This window comes from Heloderma suspectum, chromosome 6, assembly GCF_057233095.1.
Source record: "Heloderma suspectum isolate Gila_16-S chromosome 6, 16-S_ref, whole genome shotgun sequence".
Lineage (NCBI taxonomy): Eukaryota > Metazoa > Chordata > Lepidosauria > Squamata > Helodermatidae > Heloderma > Heloderma suspectum.
Window position 1 is genome coordinate 40135616 of NC_139463.1, and position 25061 is coordinate 40160676.

At 43.2% G+C, this 25061-nt stretch overlaps 1 protein-coding gene across 4 annotated transcripts in view; it reads right to left on the reverse strand.

The window, feature by feature from the left end:
- Positions 1-19200, reverse strand: part of PPP3CC (protein phosphatase 3 catalytic subunit gamma) — an 85072-nt gene extending 65872 nt beyond the window's left edge. For 3 of the 4 annotated variants that reach the window (XM_084804025.1, XM_084804024.1, XM_084804022.1), the window contains exon 1: positions 18939-19200. In XM_084804025.1, coding sequence (XP_084660151.1) covers positions 18939-18993 — 55 coding nt within the window. In that variant the 5' untranslated portion in view covers positions 18994-19200. Of the gene's footprint in view, positions 1-2318; positions 2423-18938 lie in introns of those variants that run through there. The other variant, XM_084804023.1, reaches the window with a different exon arrangement.
- Positions 19201-25061: the final 5861 nt, after the last annotated feature.

The following is a 25061-nucleotide window of genomic DNA, read 5'->3' on the forward strand; positions in this document are numbered from 1 at the left end:
ATTGGATAAACCCCTGGTCCAATCCAGCAGGGTGCTTCCAATCTTCATAGGCATGCCTAGATAATTGAACCATATCCTGTACACTCCATAGTCATTGTATCTGGAGTGAATTCTGAACTTTCCTCAATCTCTGCATTTGTTTACCATATTTCTTAGTTGCTCTCTCTGCACAAAAGAATGTTACAGCGGCATGCAACGTACCAGAAATAATGACCAAGTGATTACTTGAACAGACTATAAATGAGACTGAGAAGAGGGGTAAAACAGAGCCGTGATTACGTAGGGGCTCTTCACTTTAAATTTGCTATTTGGCCCCAGAACATATTCATGGAAAAGTAGGGACTATGCTAACAGTCTTATCTCAGAATAACTGATTAAGAAAGCTGGTTCGAGATGACTAGCATTCACTGCTGGAACCAGAAGTACATCAAGATCCAGTCTAGCCTTCTAGCAGAAGACAAAGAGTTACTAGACATGTCAGGGAATTATTACCCTTCAGTGACTGGAAAAGAGAAGAGCAATCTAGATAGCACAAGGAACACTCCCACCCACTACTTGTTAAAGAATTTAAGAACAGCAGAGAAGTGTTTTATCCTTCCTCCCCCAACTTCTGCCACATCCTTCAGGATCTTCTGCCCACATTAAATTCTCTCCCACTCTTGCTTTTCATCATATCATCCCACCAAGCTTTGGCATGCCTGCCAAAGACCTCCACGGCTGTTCAGGCAGACACAGCACACCCGTCCCCTTCAAAATCCCTGCAGTGCTCTTTGCTCACGCCTTTTTCATAGCACAACACATAATCTAAACTGGACCCATCAGCCTAGCACTGCAGAGAGGAACTGCATTATAAAATAATGCTGTGGCTGCTGCCTTTACGTAGGCTTTTGCTTCGGCTGCTTTCTAAATGCCTAATATCATTATTATTCAAGATATTAACCTTACTGAATGGCTAGAAAACATAGCTGGCAGCACTCAACACTCCTGGCTGGATTGGGAAGTCCTCAAGAGGAAGCAAAGCAGGGATAAACCCAGGCCTTTGCTGTACCGGTCTACTAGCTAATAACTTTAGATAAGCATGTGGTTCTACCCTCACGATGACTCCAGGATTTACCTAAATAGCTCAGTTCATCACAAACACAGGCCAGCCCTCAGGACTATTTTAAGCCATCACCCTGCCCTACTTCATACAGGCTCATTTCCTAAGCCATGAGCCATCCTTCCTTCTTGCTTTGAACAGAGGCACCTATATATGGACTAGATAAAAAAAAACAAACAGCTATTTTCTTGCCGATTGCACATTGCCTTTTACCATCACAGACAGGTAATGGGATGGATATGGCACTGGGTTGTAGGACAAGCTCCCTCATGAAAAGGGCTTCAACACCACCAAGCTTTTCTAAGCAAGGTTGGCCCGAGAGATAGAACGTTTTTAAGGCACCATCATTAAAGAACTCCCGCAACAGAAAGATGTGGCAGGCCTGCTCCTTGTTGGTCTTTAGGAAATCAGTGAAGACTATCTAGTTTTGGTGAGCATTTGGAAGTGGGTTGGGGAGGGGGTTAAACTCCGCTTCCCCCCAGATTTTATTGAAATTTCACTGGGAATTTGCTACTGCTAGGGACTTTTACAACAGTGTGTGGGTGCTTAATCTTAAGCTATGGTATTTTACAGTTACAATCTTCAAAAGTATGTTATATGCTATAAGCTACTTTGAGGGTTCTTGGCAGCAATGCCAGTGGAGTATAAATCCCCCAAATATGTAATATGTTCTTCTGCTTGTCAATGCATGGTAGTGCAAGACTGCATTAATTGATGGATCCCCTTGAAACAGCCCAAGATTGTACAGTAATTGCAAACCTCAGGTTGAACAGTTATCACTATTCATATTAAAGGCGTGGGGCGGGGGAGACATTTTGTTCTGCAGAGACATCAGTGAGTTCACAAGCTGATGCCCAAGATGTGGAAAGCTAAATTTTACTGCAAGATTTCTATATTAACATCTATTCCTATGCCACTACCACAGGAATTCTGTCCTCCTTTCTCAAAGTGGCAACCAGTTTATACAGACACTTTTTGCACTGTGACAGGTCTACCTATAGTTGGCACTTGCCATGAAAGGTATCTAGCCTGAGATGTGGCCCTTTAACATGCACTGACTGTCAGGCGACTCTGTTACTCCTATGCAATGTGTTTTAATTTATTTGCCAAAAGTTCATCCAATTCTGAAAGAGGGAGCCTTTTGAAGTTGTTGGCAACAACACGAAAGGATATCCACATACTCCATGCAGGGTCCATGCAGAAGCAGTATGAAGCTTACCCTGTAGTTGACAGACAACCATAAAGATGTCTTGGCTCCCTCAGAACTGGGATAGAGGATGTCATTTCTGTCAGTTGCTGGAGTCTGAAGTGCAGCAGGCAGAAGGTCCCAATTTCCATATACCAAGCTCGGCCAATCCAGAGGCATCACACTGTTTGCCAATCAGAGGGGTGATGTTGCACATCTGTTTCCTTCTATATATGAAGAGGGCTCTAAGGATCTTGAGTCACAGCTCACTAAGAGAGCTAGTGCGGTAAAATGGTTGGAGTACTGGACTGGGGAGACCTGGATCCAAATTTCCACTCAGCCATAAAGTTGAGGAGGAAGAAATCATATATGTGGACACCTTAGAGGAAAGGTAGCCTATAGGTGTAACAAATAAATAAAATAAGCTAAATCACAGCCCACGAAATTCCTAAGCACTATGGTTCCTGGCGTAGTGGAATGGACAATACATTTAAGTAGATAGCTCCTTAAAACTGATAACACAATTTCCTATTATTCATCATGAAAAAAATGTATTGCAAGGCATCCATCCATTTTATCATGAAAGAGAAATATAGGAAGTATGGCAGCCATTAAACCTCACTGCATGCATCTTAGGAGGCACTTCGACCTTGCTAAAAACATGACAAACAGTCTTGTATTCAATATGGACACCACTCTGAATTAGATTTTACAAAGGATCAGGGACATAACCCAGCAGAAAAACTCATAGAAAGTCCCAATAAAACAAATAACAACAATAAAACAAGTGCAGTTCTATGCTCTTGCACAGTTCCTGCTCATTTCAAAGGAGCTTGCACAGAACTTAACACTAGACCAAAGACAACAGATTTGGCCCCCAGCCTAGAGATGTAAAAGTTCCAGAAATTTTGAGGCCATGGGAAAAAAAACCCAGTTTTTTTTTTTCGGGGGGGGGGTGTGCACGTGTCAGAAAAATTGAGAAATAAGCAATAATTTGTTTTAGTGCTCTTTACAGATCTAAAGTCACTTTGTTGCTTTAAGACAACCCTCCCCAACCTGATGCCCTCCAGATATTTTCCATTTCAGCTCCTATCAGCCTCAGGCAGCATGGCCAATAGTCAGGAATGCTGGGCACTGTAGTCCAAAACATCCGGACGGCATCAAGTTGGGGAGGGTTGCTTTAGGAACATCAAACAGCATTTCTGTTCCTAAAGTTATTTTATGTATGACTTAGTTTGCTCATAAAATTATCATATTTTCAAACTTTTAAAAGTAAACTCAGTAAATGTGTAATTCTTGTCTGAATAGGTTAGAACTACATTAAATGCCTGCTACAGCATCAGAAACTCAGGATTCTATAGAATAACAGCCAAGCTGCCAAGAATACACAATGGTGACTCTACTCACATGCTGGGACACTGAGCATAGATGTCTCTCAGTAAAATATACTTTAGATCAATAATTTTAATAAGCAATGAAACAAATAACTATGCTGGGAATCTTACAGAGAGGATTAAAAATATTTCCCCCCACGGCTTCATTATCTCCAGACATTTTACATCTCTAGTCTTTCTATAAAAATGTTCTTATTACATTGTTTTCAGAAATACTTTTGTGGGGAGTGAAAGCTGGATAACAATATATGAATACTTTGTCTTAAATTCTAAAAGAAAATATTTCATAATCCAAAGCTGTTCATTCTCAGAAAAAAACAAAATGGTCCTCGGAAAAAAATCTCCCACACGCTGTCCCCCTCCCCCCATTTTTCCGGGTTTTTTCCAGGCCTTCACATCTCTACCCCAGGCTGAAAAAGGTTCATCACCCTTGACGTAGAATACTTCATCATCCCCAGCCAGATGGTAGGTGTAGTCCAGCAAAACATGAGGGCACCAGGTTGGGGAAGGCTGGAGTAGCATATATTCTGCAACTCTAGATTTAGTTATGGCTGTCCACACCCTCAACAAGCTATAAGGACACTTACAGTGGGGGTTCCAACAATTGACTGCATGCACAACTGGGCCAGAACTCAAAACAGACACTCAGGCTACTTCCTATACAGAGCACAAGAGGAACACTTGCCATGTCCATATTGAGTCACAAAATAAGCTTCAACTAAAACAAGCAAGCTGTTAAATGTATGCATTCCTGTATATAGCGTCACCACTTTCTTTCCCACCACAGGCCTTGGTTATCAATCCTGTAAGCATTCACATTTGGATCTATAATGACTAATACAGGCAATCTATGCTAAAGCTGAAAAGAAATACAAGAATCAAGGCCTGCTTGAAAATTGTGACAACCAATTCAACCAGTTAACAAGAGCTACTGTATGGTTGTGGGTACACAGCACAGAGGAAGACCTAATTAAGGGTCCCCAATCCTAGTGCAGCGTGACTGATGCTTCTCATTTCAAAGTGAAAGCAGCCATTTGCATAATAACCAATGGCTGCCAAAAGGAGATGCAAAAGTAGAGAGGCTCCCCCTACTCATGGCCTAGTCCTCCCACCCACATGCAGCTTTTCAACGGGTACTAAAAGTACAAGAGTTGTGTGTCACTTTAGTCTTCCCCAACTTGTTGCCCTCCAGATATTTTGGACATCAACTCCCATCTAACCCAGCCAGCATTGCCAATGGTCAAGAATCCTTGGTGTTGTAATCCAGCTATCAAAGTCCAGCCAACACACACACCCCTCGCTTGTGCAAGCAGTAAGGATCCAAGCACCTGATAACTCATCACTATAAACTACCATTGTGACAGGTTGTGTGATACAGAATACAATATCTATACAAATTAGCCCAGTATAAATAAGGCTGAGATTTATGTGAATTTGGATGACTGATCAAAAATCCCAAGCGGCCAAAAATCAAGCCACCCAACCAGCTCGGTACTACACCAGGGTAACAAAATAGAAGGCAATTACAAAATTGTATTGGTTAATACTTCTAATACGTCAATTAATATACTGCAAAGAGATATGGTAACCATCATTACAAATATTCAAGACCATCATTAAAAGGCACTCCTGTTGATTTAGACCAGACTTCTCTAACCTGGTGCCTTCCAGATGTGTTGAACTACAACTTCCATCATCCCTACCCACTACCTGACATGCTGAGTGGGGATGATGGGAATTGCAGTCCAACATATCTGGAGGGTGCCAAGTCAGGAAAGTATAGTTTTGACAATTCAGAATAAAAATCACATTTTTTTCACAAATCTGTCTGCTGCTGGTGTTCCCCTGTGCTTGTACCTAATCTGTCAGTTTCACCACTCTAGAGGTTATCCCATATTCATTCAGTGCTGGTGTCTTCCAATGTTCAAGCTATATATGCAATTATCTACTTCTGTACCAGTTAAACTTCTTATAAAAATCAATATCACAGCCTTCTACTGCCCTTTCAGGAGTTCCTATTTGTACAGTTTCAGGATCACATGATGTGCATATGCTGTCATACTGTACAATGCTTTCAGGAGTTGCTTTATTTTGGGGAATTGCCACAACTTATGCAACGGTCTCCATGTTTTTCACAGCACTTTCGATTACCACCTCCATTTCTTTTATATCCTTTGTATAACATTAAATATCATGTTATCTCTTTCACACAGTAAATGCTGATTAATTTTATTTCAAATCCTGATCCATGTTTCTGTCAACGTTGTAGATTTTTCTCAACTAACCCTTTACGACTATTCAAATATTAATTCCTCAAAGTTTTTCCCTGGATATTGTAGACAACACCTCCTCTTTAAAAAATAAAATAAGGATTGCACTTAATTTTCCCCTGTATTTATTTTTCATAAGACAACCCAGTCATCACCAGTATTATTAATCACACCTAATAAACAATCTTCTTCCTATTCCATAATGTCACTTAACCAACATTTTAACATTTTCACTACATAACAGAGAAGGGATATTCCTGGGTTTAGATTAATGTTCCAAGTGTTTAAAATGACAGTTCTGCAATGATTCCAGTCTAATCTATCTATTGTCTTACCTCTTTTGATAGCATATTAACAATCTCAAAGGCATCTCAGAATGTATTTGTTCCAACATTAGTCTATTTCCCTTTCTATATCATTTTATCAACGCCATAAGCCTTGCTACCTGATAATGGGAATATTGGATAAACCCATAACCCCTTTGTTATTGGGTGTTTACAAATGTGTTCTGCATTTCATATGCCATGGTTGTGTATTTTTTTAAATAGATATCTGAAACAGTGTATCTGTAAACAAAAAGGCATTACTTCCATCTTCCTCTGGTAGCATTTCCTCATCCTTTTCTTCTCAGCAGCTGAAGGTTGCACAGGTCACATGGACTTCTTCTCTTCAGTCAACAAAAGATTAAAGCTGCTTGCCCTTTTCTTTGGGTCTCACTGGGCTTTACCAGTTACTGTTGAGAAGCGTCCGGCTTCTTCCCAAGAGGTTTTCCAGGAAAAGCTGAACTGAAGACATAATTCAGAGATTCTTCCTCTGTGTAGCTTCATGGTGCAAGTGAAGAGTTTTCTATCATGAGATGTTTTGGGCCGAAAAACCAGGGGTAGTATCCAATACTGCACACTACCACTAACATAAATGACGGTACACTCGTGTAAACAATATCTAGTGCAACGCCAGTGGTGGTTGCTGGCATGATGAGCTTTACAGGGAAACCCATCAAGCCAGCAAGTGCTACTGGCATTGAGCTGGAGATAGTATATGCAAGCGCAATATCATGTACATTACCAGTAGTGCAGCACTGGTTAAAATGCTGCAATACCACTGGGCAAAAAATCCCAACTTCAAGTATACCTTGATGAGATCTGAGTTAGCAGTAACCAAGAAAGAGATCTTGGGGCTGTGGTGGACAGCTTGATGAAAATGTCGACCCACTGTGTGGCTGCTGTAAAAAAGGCAAACTCCATGCTAGGCATAATTAGGAAAGGAACTGAGAAAAAAACCGCCAATATCATACTGCCATTATATAAAACTACGGTGCGGCCATACTTGGATACTGTGTACAGTTCTGGTCACCACACCTAAAAAAAGACATTGTAGAGCTGGAAAAAGTGCAGAAAAGGGCAACTAAAATGATCAAGGGGCTGGAGCAACTCCCCTATGAGGGAAAGTTACAATGGCTGGATTGTTTAGCTTGGAAAAAGGTTGAATGACGGGAGATATGATAGAGGTGTACAAAATTCTGAATGGTGTGGAGAATGTGGATACGGAGACATTTTCCCCTCTCTCTTAATACTAGAACCCAGGGTGATCCCATGAAGCTGATTGGTGGGAGATTCAGGTCAGATAAAAGGACTTATTCACACAGCATATAGTCAAATTATGAAATTCATTACTACAAGACATAGTGATGGCCACTAATTTGGATGGCTTTAAAAGGGGGTTAGACAAATTTCTGGAGGAGAAGGCTATCAATGGCTACTTGTCCTGATGGCCCTATGCTACCTCCAGTATCAGAGGCAGTAAGCCTATGTACACCAGTTGCTGGGGAACATGGGCAGTTGGGTGCTGCTGAAGTCATGTCCTGCTTGTGGGTTAACCATCGACAGCTGGTGAGCCACTGCGTGAACAGAATGCTGGACTAGATGGATCTTTGGGCTGATCCAGCATGGCTTTTCATATGTTCTTACAATACTACCCCTGATTTTCTGGCCCAAACCATCTCAGGATAGGAAACTAAAGTGCACTGAGAAGCATTTCTAACAGTCAGAGACAAGACTGGATTGTGAGGGGGAGTTTTATTGTACTTCACATTTGAAATCTCAAATTCCCAGAAATTTTGAAGCCAGGAAGAGGGGGCTTTTTCCCCAGAAAAAAGAACAAGCCACAGAAACTTTGGGAAAAACTGAGATCTACGCAATACTTCCTTATCAAACCTAAACTACTGTTTTAAGAACTTGAAATTTTTGTGTATAACAGAGTTAGCAAATAAAACCACTGAGTATACTTATGAAATGTGTCTTAATTCTATTCAAATAATAACTACAGATTTACTCTATGTTAAAGAGACGAAGCTGCAAGCTGTTGCATCTTAAAAGCTAGCTCAATATGTCCTTGTTTATGATGGTTGGGAAAACAGGAATGAAATAGAAAGTTGAAAATAGAAACCATCAGTAAGGTAGTACACAAAAGAAGGGCTTTATTAGTTGGGCTCAGAAAGAGTGGCCTGTATCCAAAGAATCACAGACTAATTCTGCAGGCTCAAGGAGGTCTTGGCTTCCATTTCTTGAACAGCATCCCCCCTTCTCTCCCCTTCCCCACCACACAGGAGTAAACCTCTTTTGAAAATAGAGGGGAACTTTAAAAGCAGTTTGTTATATGGCACTAGAATTTGTGTCCAAAGGGGAAAAAAATTAAAGAAACCACTGGGCATTCCCAACTAAAGAACCTCTTTGGATTCTAGCCAGTAACCTCAGCATTATCAGGCCAAAACAGAAGACACTCATTTTAAAGGAAAAACTCAATATATTTTATTTTAATGTAATTGACTAGCAGTAAATGTGGATATTCAGTTAAAACTTTAAGGGAGCAATCCTATGGCCACTAGTCAGCGGCTAGACGGCCATAGGATATGTGGTTTTCTGGGCACCGACTTCGGAGCCCACGCTCCGAGGTTGGTTCCAAGAGAACTGACCTTCCCCCCTTCCACACTGCCTCGGAAGAGGAGTGCGGAGCGGCCAAAACGGGGCGTTCCAGGGAACGTTCCAGGGTGGGGAAGACAGAAATGTCAGTACGACACATCCTGTGTGTCGTACCGCCTTCCTGCAGCTAGACAGCTGGAATCATAGGGCTGGAAGGGGCCTACAAGACCATCGAGTCCAACCCCCTGTCTAGCCACAAATGCAGGGCAGGAGAAACGTGGAGGGAATTATCCCCTTCTCCTGCCCTGCACTGGATAGGCGGCCGCCTACCCCCATAGGATTGTGCCATTAAATAAATGCTAAAATATCATATGCAGGAAATATCATAGCGGCCTGGTCTGCATGTAATGACAACCTAATTTCTTTTCTCTTTTTAATTGTGTGTTGTTGTGAATGAGGCAGTGTGCTGTTGCAAATGGGAGTGGCTTAACAACCCACAGACCTTTCATCCATGGTTTGTTTAGCATTATGCCTAAACCAGGACCTCTGACTTGTCTCTCTGCTGACAAGCCAGGGAAACAACCCAAGAATAAACCAGGGTTTCTTTCTCTGGCTTCTTGGGGGACAGACAAGCCAGATGTCCTGGTTCAAATGCAATAATAAACTGGGGGGGGGCAAAACCTACAGCCCCCTAAGGCCTTTCCTGCAGCCCTCCAAGGGTGACCTGACCCCACTACCACCACATTCCCCACCACCTGTATTCTCTGCTTCTTCCCCCGGAGATCCTCATATAGGTAACTCTTTTCCACTGCTGCCAGCAGCGAGGAAAGAGAAATCTGTATCAGGTTCACTGGGGAAGGAGGTGAAGAGAAGGGTCTGTACTCCCTCCATCAGAGATCCTCATACAGATCATTGCTGTGTGCATGTGCATTCATATGTGTATATGTACATATGTCTGTGTGGGTGTGCAGCCCACGACCCTTCAGCCAGCATCATACGCAACCCTTGGGGCCAAAAAGGTTGTGCACCCTTGAGCTAAACAAGCCATGGGCTAAAGGTCCATGGGATGTTTAGCTGCTTCTGCTAGCAGCAAGAGCAATTGGGCAGTGCGCACCAGCATACTCCCTCATTCACAACAAACACAATTTTTAAAATCGTGCATGGTCATTATATGCAAACAAGCCCAACAACAGTACTAAATCAGGTATCCTGCATCCACTTTTATTTACATCCCACTCTATCTCAATATTATTTACATTTTTATCTTGCTCCTTTTCCAAGGAAATAAGGGCAGTATACATGATTCTCCCTATTCCAATTTTATCCTCACAACTCGACAAGACCAATAGTCTAACCACTACACCAGCATAACTCATGTTAGTTTATTTCTTGATTTCATGCATATATTTTCAAACATTCATTCATTAATTTTATTTGATCCAGAAGATGGAGGAATCTAAGACTTCCCTTAAAACTTTCTACCCCCAGGGCCTGCTTGAGAGAACTGAAAATGATGGAGGCCCACCAGTCACAAAATGGTAACAGATGGAGGAGGCAGAGTTTGGCATAATCAGCTGGCAATTACTGATATCATTTTATACTGATATCCAATCCCTTTTTGAAAATGGCTAAAATCTTTGCCACAGCTATTTCCTTGTAGCAGGGAGTTCCATAATTCAGCTTTAATCAAATATAGACATTGGCTCTGGAAGTATCATTACTCAGTTGTCGTCATCCCCCCATTTTGGGAAGAATTTGCTGATCCAGAGGCTCTAAATCAGGGTTTCCAAAATGGTGCCAATGGGCACCAATGTGTCCATGGCTACCGCTCTTGGCACCCACCAGGCTCCCTGCCTCTCCTGATTTTAATTCTATTTCTTAAGGTTGTGTAAAAAAAATAACAGGGAGATTGCCATGCTGCCAAGCAAAGTGCTGCCCTTTATTTGGGTTCAGAAGAGTGGTTTCGTATTTTGGAGCTCAGGCCCCCATTTATGTCTTGTACTTAGGTTCTTGGTCTAGTTACTTTTCTTTTAGTCTCACCAGTTTGGCTTCTGGAAAATTAGTGTTTTTGCCCTGGCCATGAATGAGCAAGCCCCTCCATGGCAGCCATGTTGTGAAAGTGGCCATGACACTCTCAGAATTCTCAATGTGTCCACCAACCCGAAATGGCTAGGGATCTTTGCTCTAAGTAAAGAAAACTGTTTATTTTATATTGTGTTTCTCCACCCTCCATATGCCTCTCAAAGTCTTTTTACCCATCTCCTGTCATTTCTTCTTTCACACTTAACTTATACCCTATCCCCAACTGCTAGTTTCATTCATCCCTCCCTCCTGCTGCTTTTACATTTGCTTCCTCCTGTAACAGCTTTCCTCTCTTATCCCCTTCCTCTTTATTCCCAGTTTTAAAAAATTAAGAATATGTGCCTTGCTGTTCTCTAAGCGGCTGCCACACCTGCCTATGCAGTGTGCATGGTGCAGCCATGGCACAGGGCAGTCAAGCAAAGAAGTACTGGCCAGTCTGCAGCACTGAGACCCACCTGAAGTTGGCTGAAACTTAGTGAAACACTGATCTAAGGCAACTGAGAGACAAGAGAAGCCAGAAGCTGTATTGTACAAAACAATACGTTTGATTCTCAGATGCGACCAGCTACTCAAAGTTATTCTGTATTCTACAACATTTGAAAGCAATTTTCCAAGATCAAGTCCTAAAAGTGTGGCTGGTTTAGTAAGCTAGTCAAACACAGCAGCAATGCTATCATCATTAGTAAGTTTGAATCTTGGCTACAAGATCTAGAGCAGAATGAATAGGCTATAACAATATTCTATTAAGACACTGCTTGTAAGAAGTATTGCTTTCATCATTTTGAAAAACTAAAAATTTCAGAAGAGTTCCCCCACCCCGAACTTTGCCTGAAGTTCCTACTATTCAAGTAGGGAAAGAAAAGCCCCTCCTGGGCCCTCACAGTTCCTCCATCATCTGATTACTACTACCAATTTGGATTTTTCATCACAGGATATTTAGAGAACAGGTTACCCTCCTTTCGAGCACAGCACTGGCCATGACTCATGGGGATTCCTTCTAAGATACTATGGACAGGATCCAAAGAACTGTATGAGTGGTTCCACACATCTAATTTATTATGCTCTTCTTCCAAGAATCTCTCATGGGGAACATCAGGCTGGGAATAGAAATATACCTTGCATTTGCCAAGCCAACTAATGCCAGGGGCAGAAGAAGAAATTTTAAGGGAGGATGGGCAGGCCAGAGGGGTTACTTTACTCCTGCAAATCCCTATCCAGTCATTTTACCCTCAACCAAACTAATGTCTAGTTTCAGAAGTGAGCTTGGTCATGGGGGCATTTCAAGAAAGAAATGTGGATGTCACAGAACCATTAAGTATCCCCTTCCACCCACCAATTATCTCCTGCAAATGTCCCCCTACTGACACATTAGTTCAACCCTGAAAGTCAGGGACTAGCCCAAGGTCACCCGGTGAGCTTCATGACTGAGCAGGGATTTGAACCCAGGTCTCCTTGATTCAACAGCTCCATTCATAGAATGCTAGTTTAGAAACTTGAGAGGAGATTCAAGGGCATCTCGCAATATGGCATAGGGATCTGCTGCTCAAAGAAATTTTTAAAAACCCAGTGGGTGCATGCAAGCCCTTGGGTGTGCCTAATGTAGCTCTTTTGATCTGCACTGAGATATGAAACACATTCACAGAGCCTTTGCACTAACTGACATACCACCTACAGGTGACAAAATAATTCAGATTTGCCAGGAGGGTGGTCTAGCACCATAGCATTCTCAATTATGAAGCAAAGAACTCCAGCCCTTTTCTTTGCATTTCTAATAACTTGGACATGAATAGCACCACCATGAAGACTTTCCCCCTCAATCATGAACAATGGGCAACAAGAGCCCCTTGCTGGTTATTTGAAGTGAAAGCAGATGGAAACAAAGTCGCGGAACAATTCAGTATGGTCTATACCAGCAATTCTTAAGTTCCATTATACTATAGAGCACTATTCTGGCGGGCTGGCTCTCTGCAGCTCACTTGCATTATAGCTCTTGCACAGGAGACTGCCTGAATGGTTTACAAATTAACACTCAACTCCTTCTGCACTAGTCAAACAGCAGCACCTGGAAGAATTTTGCTTCAAAACATAATTGTGAGAGGAGAAGCCTTAACACATCCATTCTACAGCAGCCAAATCTTTTAAAGTAATCCCACTAATCACAAAGAATCAGAAGGAAAGAATGGGTTAACTAACAGCAAGTTTACGAAACATGACAAAGAATCAAGGCATTTACACACTGACAATTAAGCCGCCTTTAGTGCCATTTTTTGGTAGAAAGGCTGGGTATAAATCAAATAATAAAATAATAAACTGTAGCTGAACAAGCTGCAACCCAAAACCTTTATACTTACAAATAAGTTTTCTTTGAGGCACTGCAGTATGCACAGAGTTTTTCTTTCATCTTTTTAAACAACGTAGCCCTCCAGCTAAAATAACCTCTCTAGCCAATTAGGATAGTTTGTCAAATCTTTGTTGTCATGTGATTTTGTATAATTTATATAAAAATGGATGCCATGAATCATCTAATTTTCATAACATGGTATTCCATGTTTTATAAATACAGAGGGTCATACACAAAAGTGCTCTTTTAAAACAGGCTCACTGTATAACACTTGCAGAGGAACAGAACATATTACTAAAAAACACACTGCCAAAAACTAGACCAGCCTTCATCAACCTGTTGTCTTCCAGATGTTGTTAGACTTTAACTCCCATCAGCCCCAGCCAGCATAGTCAATGGATAGGAATGCTGGGAGTTGTAGTCCAAAACAGGGCACCAGGTTGGGGAAGGCTGAATGAGACAAACAGTCAAGCGTCTAGCAACCTTATGTTGTCTGTAATGCTTTGCTATTTTTTTTAATTGACTTGGAAGTTTCAAGGTTTAATTTCTTTTACAGAATCATTGAATAGCAAATACTCAAAAACCCATTACTTAATTTATTACCTCATTTGAATTCTGCCCTTCCTCAGGGAAGCACACACAGAGTTGATCCCATTTTGTCTGTACAACAATCCTGTTAAGTAGGATTGAGGCTGAGGCAGATTGACTGTATCTATTCCCCACCTTATATGTAAAGATCTTCTCACACAATCATCTCAGATTTTCAGACATTGGAGTCCAGGTCAATGTTTGCAGGGGCACACCAAAAGTTAATCTGGCTGCACACAACCTTCCAGGGGCCACTATGTCTGAAATTCTGTACCCATTGGACCTCTTGGCATGACACAACAACCCACCATACATTAATTGGTAGTACATGCCCTGGTCTCCTCTCATTTAGACTACTGTAATGCGCTCTATGAGGGGTTACCCTTGAAGACGGTTCGGAAGCTGCAGCTGGTACAGAATGCGGCGGCTCGCCTGATTACAGGCAGCCGCCGGCGAGATCACATCACTCCAGTGCTGAAGGAGTTTTCCGGGCCAAATTCAAGGTGTTAGTTTTGACATTTAAAACCCTATATGGTTCCGGCCCAGCCTATCTTAAGGAGCGCTTCCATCAACACCAGACAGGCCGCTTAACAAGATCAGCCTCGGATGGCCTTCTCTCTGTCCCATCAGCCAGTACAGCTAGGCTGGTGAGGACGAGGGAGAGGGCCTTCTCTGTGGTGGCCCCCACTCTGTGGAACTCCCTCCCTAGGGAACTCCGTCATGCCCGCTCTTTAATGCGCTTCCATCGTGCATTAAACACATGGATGTTCAGGCAGGCATTTGGGGTGGGTTAGGGTATTTTTTATGATGTTTTTAACGTAGAATTTTATTGTTTTAACTGTTTTGTTGTTGTACATCGCCCAGAGTGGCTAGGTGACCAGCCAGATAGGCGATTAATAAATTTAATAAATAAATAAATAGCCATGATGAGGCTGTGGCATATGCAGCTACTGTTTTACATATCTAACCTCCACTCAGGGGTTGTCCTGTCCTACACACCCAGTGAGCATGAGTTATGCAAAGATGAAACAGCCCTCATGCAACCCTAGAATAGGCCGTGCATAACCCTCACATAACCCACTGTCGTCAGGTTTACACAACACAACAACTCACAAGTGGGGGTTGGATATGCAAAGTGGCTCATTGTGGGCTAAATAACCCACAACAAGCCGCACCATGACGTGGAGACAGGTCACTGAGTGAAAACCATGGCTATCATGAGCTGAGGGGGTCATGAAAAGAAGTAGTTTTATCACCTAGGAGAAGGTCAGCTGTTAATGGAGTAGGGAAACACCATATTCATGGCCTATTCAATTCTAAAGCCCCACAGTTTAAATAAATAAACAAATAAACAGGTACTTGGCTTTATCTCCCATTCCGATCAAGCTTACACATCTGGCTAGCCATTTCCTATTGCTAGTTTCTGCAACCATACTCAAGTTCCACCCAAATTATTCAGATGTGTTACTGAATCACTTCACGCTAGGAACCAATAGGGGAGAGCGAAACCTCTATAAGTTTGTTCTTGAGTTGCTTTCTTCTACCCAACCTTCAGCAAGCCAGACATTTTAGTGTCAAATTTGAAAGAATTACATCAAGGATATGGAATCAGTTCTGTTCAGAGTTAGTTCCCAAGAGCTTCCTCATAGATATTCCTCAAAGTAATTCATTCCATTTTTAAAATAAGACACTGGCAAAATAAGATACTGATCCTTGGCATGAAGTTGTATAAGAACAATGCTTGGTATGAGGGGCTCGGAGCAGATGGGGGGGGCGAACAAGTGGATTTAACAAAGGTTATGAATAGCACAGTTAAAAAGAGATCTAATGTTCGCAAAGGCATTGCAGAAAGACATCTATGGAGCAAATGCAGTCTTGCACATTTAATCAGATGGAGACATTTTCAGTACAAGAAGTGATGAAAGTTTGGATTTCTCCTCAGATCTTTAATATAACTATGCCACATATAATACATTACTTTGCAATCACATTGTTTAAAAGCAATGGAGCCCCAGGCATCCATAATTACTTCAAACAGAGTCTGCTGCCTATATTGGAAGGGAGGAGGTTGAACCTAATCACTTTGCTAATCATTAGGAAGGGGGAAACAGCATTAAGATGCTTCTCTACCTCAAACATTGCCTTGGCCATCCCTCACTGTATACTTGTATAGTGGTGATTTCATCTTAAATTCCAGATCCACTTCTTGCTCAAGACATATCTGAGCCATAAGCAGTCAGTAAAGTATTTGCTGAAGGCATCTCCTAAGTTCCACCCTTCTGGACAAAGGATGCCCATTAAATCCTCCTCTATATTGGCTGTCCACATGCCCTAGTACTTAATATTTATCAAGTTTTGTTTTTATCCCCCTTCCTCCAAGGAGTTCAGAGAGGTGTACAAGGTACATTTTCTCCACCCCTCCTCTTGAATTATTTCAATGCATGTTGAAGTGAGAGTTCAAAATCTACATTAAGAGCAAATGTAGGTAGACTCCAGATTAGACTAGAATTACTATTGCCCTCTGATCAGAAGCACCACTCTCCATATATACATGCACTAGAAGAGTAGCAAGGGGGGGGGGGGCTTTGTTTTGATTACACCTAAGTGGTATCTAATCTGTGTGAAATGTACAAAAATAAAACTTTCATAAGAATAAAACAGGAAGGGGAGGAGAGACTGGGGGATTTAAAACAGAAGTGCAGTTTTGGTGATCCCCTTTACCAGAAATTCAGTACCTTTTGGCCTAATAACACCATTATTGTAAGATCTCCATCAAGTCAATATAAAAACTTACTTAAACCTCAAGGCCATGAAGCCAGTATCTTTCAGGTTATCTAAACACCTGGTTACATGGCACACAATACAATGCCAAGTGTTCAGAGTGAGACTAGTAGAGCAGATAAGAAGGAGCAGATAAAAAGCCTCAGAAGGATGGGCAGCAGCTCTTACAAGGCTATTTAGTAGCGGTCTAATTAACACCTGCAACAGAAAAGATCAAGACCAAGCTAACTGGCCATAACAATTTCATATGTCCAAGTTCTCTTAGCTTTCATATCTTAACAGCTAGGTGCTGAGTGAATGTTTAAACAAATGAGTGAATAAAACAGATCTTCCCCCAATACGTGGGTATGATAAACGGCACCAAATGAATTAGGACAGCTAAATCTACATTGTAAAAGCCTTCCACTAATCCAACAGCTTCTCTATTAACATTTTCCCCTCATACTTATTAACTGTTTCTAGTATCACCCGCTGTTTTAAAATAGCATGTACCACACAACTTGGGGTGGGGGAGGAAGGAAGGGGTCAGTTTAATCCCTAACCATTAAATAGACAAGTACACTGAATAAAATCAAGATGGTTCACAAGGAGCCGCAGTTGTTGGCAAAATATGGTTATAGTATGCCTATATGGGGGACACAGAGACAGATAACGGGATAGACAGAGGGAAAGCAATGAAGTCATTTAGGAATGAGGGGCACAATGACACTCACACGCAGCTGTGATCAGCCACACAGGTTGATTTAATACCTGGACAAAGAAAGAAACAATCCAATGTGTGAACTCCTCTAGATTAGCATACCTTTCCACAACCGGGTACCCTTCAGATGTTGTGGACTACAACTCCCAGAATTCCTGACCACTGGCCATGCTGGCTGCAGCTGATGGGAATTGAAGTCAAAAATATCTGGTAGGCATCAGGTTGGGGAAGGCTGATTTAGTTGGTACAATATTTTTTCCCTTTCAAAATCCACACATATGGTTCCTTGCTTACTAATAGTATGCACCTATGAATAACTTTTGGAAAGGACTGGGCAAATTTACAAAAGACATAGCTATCAACAGATATTAGCAGATAGCTAAATGGAGCTACCCTTTATAGAGGCAGACCCCAGATACTGGGGATAAACAATCAGGTAAACCCATTACCTTCATTCCCTGCTTATGATCTTCCAAAAGCATATAGCCAACTACCATTGGATGTTCCTTGCTGCCCAGACTTGAACATGGTAATTCTTATATTATTATAGAGACCTCTGAAGTGAAGCCATTTATTACTTTACTATATATCCCTCTAACAGCTCCACAAATCCGACACAAGCACATGAAGGGTTGTCGCAAGGAGCTTCAACCAAAAGGCACAGACCTTTGAAATGTCACCTCACAACACAAGGGTGTCACCGTCACAACACAAGGGTGTCACCACCGCTAACCCTCAATTGGGTCTCTATGCAACTCCCCAGTCCTGTCTCCTTGCTTCCCCCACCCGTTCGTGTCACAGCCCCATCTTCTCTTCCGCACAAAAAAAAAGGAACTCCCCATTTCTCATCACAAACTAGCTATGGGGCCAACCTTTCTCTTTCTTGAGTTAAATGAAGAACACCCCTCCCCCCAGTACCCAGACCAGCTCTCTCCCATACTTACCGTTCCCTAAAATGACAGGACGCCAAAGAGAGCCTCCCACCCCCACATCTGGGTGCTTGGTGGTTTCTGCAGATCCACCCCATTAAAAATAAACCAGATGCCCCATTATCACTTGCCCCACAAAATAGGATAATGGAGCATTGGGTGTTGTGTGTGTGTCGGGGGGGGGGGGGAGAGGCAAGAGGGAAGGGCTGCCCTTCCATCTCATATTGCATTCTATAGCTGCTAACAACAACAACAACCCACCCCATCCAAAATAAATAAAATCTTTCACCCCATATACTGGGCTAACTAGCTTTGGTGCGGTGGGGAGGGTTCCCCATCTGCGCAGCCCAAATGGGACCCTATAGCTGGTGCTAAGTTATTTTTTATTGTCGTCTATTATCGTCATTACGCCCCTCCCTCATTTTTAAGGGAGAGATGCCCACCTCAGACCACCCCCAATATAAAATGGGGCCCAAATCCACCCCTTCTTCTCCCCCCACGCCCGAGGATGGAGGACGAGGAGGAGGAGAACGACATCCAGGTCGGCGCCGCCCTCCTTCCTCCTCCTCCTCCTCAGGTAACGGAAGTAGCCCTCCCTTCCCTTCCCTTCCCCGCCATGGCCACTCTGGGCGCCCCCGCAGCCCCCTCACCCTTCACGATGCGCTCCGTCGTGGACAGTTTGCCGCTCTGGGCGCGCCCGGACATGGTCCCGCCTGTCCCGTCGGCTCCTGGGACCTTCCTGCCTCCCCACGGGAGGGGCCGGGACTCCAACGGCAGCGGCGGCTAAGCAGGCCCAGGCGGCGGCGGCGGCGGCGATGGTGGTGGCGGCGGCGGCGCACAAACTGGGGAATCCTCTCAGTGCCCAGGCGGCGGCGGCGGCGGCGGCTCTCTCCACCCGAGCCCCCCGCGCCTGCCCGCTACCACGCATGCGCCACAGTCGCTATTCGCTTCCCCCCACTTCTACGGCACACAAGGCGCAAGCTGTCAAGGCCGCCGTCTCTTTGCTTCTACGGCGCAGGCGCCGGCAACAACCCTCTTCTGCCTTGTTCGCCGCCCGCGCCCGCCCTCTCCCTCTCTCCCTCCCTCCCTCCCTCTCTCCCTCTTTCTGCGCCGGTACGCATGCGCGAAGCGAACCTTTCCTTCTCCGACTTAGGAGACCGCCGCGCGCGTTCTGATTGGCCTCCGTCACGCCTGCGTGTGCCGAGGAGACGAAACCCCGCGGGAGGGGGTGGAAGAAGAGCGGCCTACGCTCTCTTCAGTCACATGATGAAGCTGCGGTCAAAGGATTTCCCCGCCCCGTTTCCCTCCGCCATTTTGAAGGGGGGGAGTTGCTAGGATACGCACAGCTGGAGCCAGATTTTGAGGGGGGGGGAGAAAGTGGGGGGAGAGTTCTCAAGGCTGCCTAGTTTGTGCAAAGGGATAAGAGGCGAGGGGAGCACAAATGCAAAATGGATTGCTCTATTACGACATTGTTATTGTTGTTGTTATTATTATTATTTTACCCCCAATGCAATAGTGTCCCTCTTAGAGAGAGTTTCAAGAAGCTCATAAATTCCACAGGAGAGAAAAGGTCCTGGCACCACACTAGCAATGGAACAAAACACAGTTGGAGGGCAGGAGGCCCAGCCTTTTTTTTGCCTTCTGTCTGTAGGGCCTTCAGGAATAGAGAAGTACCACAGTTGTACTGTCTTTCTGTAAAAATAGCACAAGCTGCCATGCTGCACTGGATTGGTTTTGTTTAATCTTTTATTCTTTTAACTATTTGTGCTATAATTTATTCTGTTAACTGTTTGTAATCCTTCCGGAGAACATTTGTTATTGGGCAGATTAAAAAATTAAACATTTTTAGTTCTATTGTTCATTATTTGTGTTTATTTCTGTACATACATACATACATACATACACAGTGTCAATTGATTGCACTTGATGAAATAGGCTCTACTCCACAAAAGTGTGCACTAAAATATCTGCTGTGAAGAGTGGACGCTAGCCCATGAAATCTTATGCCCTAGTAAATGTTAGTTTTTAAGGTGCCTCAAGACTCCTTGTTTTTGTTGCAACAGACTTAACATGGCTACCCCACCAGAAAGTCTTGCTTCTTTTCAATTTGTGCTGTAACAGACTAACAGAGCTACCCCATCTGGAAAAAGGCTTTTGGCTGATCTGCTCTTACTGCCATGTATCAATGGTAATTCCTATTAACGCACAGAGGAGGCATCTGCCCGAGTAGGCTCTGGCTTAGCAAAAGCTTATGCCAGCAGTAGAAGTTAACACATTGAGCTGCCACAGGCTGCTGCTGTTTTCCTACAGCAGACTAACAAGGCTGGCGCTAGAGAAGAAACAGTATCACCATATACCAGCTCTGAATTTATTACAGAAGAAATCTTGCATTTCTAACTTCCACGGTGCTTTATTTCTAAATTATGTTGTTGCTCTGATAGGAAGAGTTTTATACTTCAACTGTTTCTCCCTCCTCCTCTTCCTTCGTGTGTCATCTTTTGATTGTAAGCCTAAGCAAGGCCTGTCTCATTTTTTTTAGAATTAGTGAAAACCACTTTGGGGAGACATTATTTGATTGAAGAGGAGGATAAAAAAAATTACAGCACCAACTCCAATTGTCACTCTTTACTAGGCTAGTATTGGGCTAGTCCTGGTTTTCTGACATCTCTTCCATTGCAGAGAGAGCCCTTTAATTGTGAGGTTAAAATTTGAAGATAGCAGCCTCTTACCATTAGCTCTCAAGAAACTAAATATTTAGGGGAGAGGTATGGAGTGGCAGACACCTTGTTTTTGAGGAAAGCTATGGCAACCCTAGACAGCATAGTAAGAAGCAGAGACATCACCTTGCCGACAAAGGTCCATCTAATCAAAGCTATGGTTTTCCCAGTAGTAATGTATGGCTGTGAGAGCTGGACTATAAGGAAGGCTGAGCGCCGAAGAATCAGCGGTCAAATCAGTCAATCCTAAAGGAAATCAACCCTGAGTGCTCATTGGAAGGACAGATACTGGAGCTGAAGCTCAAATATTTTGGCCACCTAATGCGAAGAGGAAAGTAACTGGAAAAGACCCTGATGCTGGGAAAGACTAAAGGCAAAAGGAGAAGGGGACAGCAGAGGATGAGATGGCTAGGTAGCATCACTGATGCAATGAATATGGACTTGAGCACGCTCCAGGAGAGAGCGCAGGACAGGAAGGCCTGGCGTGCTATGGTCCATGGGGTCACGAAGAGTCAGACACGACTGAACAACAACAACAACACATACACAAAACTCAAGGGTCCATGTCATTCACGGCCTGCTATTTCATATGCTGCAGCTGGTGAGGTTCAGTTTTGAGCTCTAGATAGCATATTACAGACAAGATACTTCATTTCACTAAGAAAAGCAGAAATCTGAAAGCACCCTTAGAACAAGCTGTAGTTGGCATTCTATGCAATGCTCTAGGATCTGTTCACCATATAAAATACCAAACTTTTTACAAGGGTGCACATGAAGAATGGCAAAACAGGCCCAATCAAAACATATGAATGTTAACACTATAGGCATCACTGCCATCTTCTGTTTAAGGGGTAGCACTACACCTAAAGCTAATTTCCTTCGGAGCGGTCAATCACACAGGTCTTTCAGAAATTGATGCTTTCCTACTGCTTTATTCAGTCAGCACAGGATTTCTTGCTTCAGTGCACTGGTTTCCAGTCCATTTCTAAGCTGACTTCAAGGTATTGTTGCTTAAAAAGATAGGCAGCTAACTTGTCCATCTAGCCCAGTATTGTCTACCCCAGGGGTGTACAACCTTTTTGGCCCCAAGAGCTACATTCTGTGTTGCTATAGACACACATGTGCAACCACACACTGGGGTGGGACACACACACATGGGAGGCAGCTTTGGGACTGCTGGGAGGAAGGAGGTGGTGTTAGCCTCCTCCTACTGAGGGCGCAATCCTATGCATGTTTAGTCAGAAAAAAGGCCTACAACTCCCAGCATGCCCCAGCTAGCAATGCTGGCTGGGGCATGCTGGGAGTTGTAGGCCTTTTCTCTGTCTAAACATGCATAGGATTGCACCCTTAGTGACCCTAATTAAAATTGCTGCTTTTGCATCACTACTGGCATGGGAAAAGTGATTCTGGGTCACTAGAGAAGGTGGGACCCAGAGACCCTGATCACTGCCATTATCACCTCCATTAGCAGTGGCAAAGCAGCGATCTGAGCAGCTTTCAGATTGCTGAATCCTCCTCCACACACCACTAACCTAGCTGTGCCTGCTGCTTTACCACCACCATTAGCAGCAGTAAAGCAGTGGTCTCAGTGGGAACTGTGCCGTTTTGTTCTTTGGGCTGCATATGGCTTAGGGACCATATGCAGCCCATGGACCATGTGTCCCTGCTCTATGCTGACTGGTAGTGGCTCTCTGCCATCTCACAGAAAGCTCTTCCATATCACCTGCTACCAGAGATCCTTTTTTTACTGGAGATGCAAGGAGTGGGACCTAATGCATGTGCTGTGCTACTGAGCTGGGTTCCCTCCCCTATATGACCCAGTAGCTGGATCATCTTCACAGCACCAGTCTTCCTGATCACTGAGGTTATTATCTCTCTGCAACATGCTCCCACCGTGGCGACTGCGGAAAGGGCCTTTTTGGTTATGGCAACCTGCCTTTGAGATACCCTCCCCAGGAAGGCTCACCTAGCACTTATATACTGTACATACCTTTTCAGTTCCATGCAGACCTTTTTATGTTCCCAGGATTGTTAGTTCTTGTTCAGACCTTTAAAGCCACTGAAAAGTTTTTAGTTATCTCATATTGATTCTTTCATCTCTGGTCTCTGTGATCAATTGTATTTTAAAAAATGTGTATCATTCGCCTCCCTGAGACCATTTGCGCTGAAAACAAATGTGTGTGAAAATAAATAAAAATCCTCACAGGACTTGTTATTCCCCGAAGTCAACTCTCTAAATTGTTACCAAATGTGCTCCTGTCTGGACATGTACAAAATTGCACATGTTCTCACAAGACATGCATTCACTAAAAGGACCTTTTAACATTGGCAAAAGAGCATCTATGGCTAAGAAGGCAATTCCCACCCAAAAAATCCACACTCAAGACAAGATTTAAGGGGATAACGCCACTTGGCACATTTATTGAGTTTTTACATGGATTTCAAATGCACAAGCTGATTTTGGAGAAATTAGCTGAGCAAAGTATTTGCAATGAAAATACAGCAGCAAACATTACATCAACAGTGAACAGTCCAGCCATCACAGAGAACTGTACTTCAATGGGGACATTAGTTGAATTCTTGTCAAGGCTGGGATTCAGGCCGAAAAGTGAGGCTGTGGACATGCGTGGATTGCTCAGTTTGCAAGGGATTAGATGGGGGTGACAGAGGAAAGAAGGGACTGGGTGAACAGGGAGCACTCATGGGAGCAGAAAGAGAAGGGGAACAAAAGGGCTGGGGTGAGCACTTGGAGCAGGGTGGAAGAAGTGGGTTGGGTATTTCCTTAGTATAGCTTTCCTTAGCTATACTAAGGAAAGGGGGACTGTGCTCAGACTATTCTGGCGCTCATTTCACTCTGCCAGAGGCTTGAAACCCAGATTTTTATTTAACTGCACCTCTGGTGTCCTTTTCCCTATGAAGACGTCCAAACCAGAGCAGATGCCCATTGCAATGTTACCTTGTGTTTTCAAGCCAACTTCTCTAGAAAGTTTGTCTTGAGCCCAAGGGGGCTTGGGAAAGGGTGCATCAACCAAAAGGGGCCCTGGGCACGATCCCTGCCAACAAGGTGGGCTGCACAAAGTGGCTGGAGCTGTGGCCAAACATCGGTTAAAGAAATGAGCCAATTAACACACACACTTATAAAGTGGGGATAGACTGTTCTAGTACAGAGTTTATCCATATAGTAACCTCCTCGCCCAAAAAGAAGCAACTACTGGACATTGCCAAAGCATATGTTTAAAAGAAGCATTAGCTGCATTGCACTGCCAGCAATTAGTCAAATTAGACAATCTTTATTAAAAAGATGTTGCAGTGTCTGATAGACACAAAACAAAATTTTTGCTGGAAAAGATGCAGCCTAAGATCCACAGACACAATAGGTATAGACACCAATGCAGCAATCCACTGATTATGCAGAATGGGACAATCTAATTCCCTATTCCATTCCTGCTTAAAACCCTGTATATCATATTTATTCACCAATAACTAATATTTATAGACATGGATCATGGTCGCTCTACCTGACCAGCCTCAATAAGTGCTTCAATAATGACCAAGACTCTGATGCTGTAAAAGCGGCCACACCAAACCTAAATATTAACAAATGCTACAACTGCAAGTATTACCATTCAGCCATAGCTGGCAAGTCGTATTTGGTAGGTAGGATAAAAAATGACAAAAACTGATCATCGGCACCCACCAGTTGATCCAAAGTAAAAATTGCCTTATCTGCTCGTGTCCACCACAAAAGCAATTTCTTACCAATTTTTAGATCTGAATTGCCTCATAAAGTCAATTTAGCCTGAGAAAATTGATTAAAGTGTAACTGATGTGACATGTTACACACACCTCTAGTTGTAGAAACTGAGAGGAACCCTATGTGCTCTTGTATGTCTAGAACCTAATGATATCCATTTAGAGAGAGGAAGCAGACAAGAAGATTCCAAAACTGACCAAGGCAGAACAGCTGATGCAGACAGGAAAGACCAAAATTAATTACGAGTCAATAGATAAGCCCGATGATATAAGCCAAGATCCAGAAAACCAAATACACCGTCT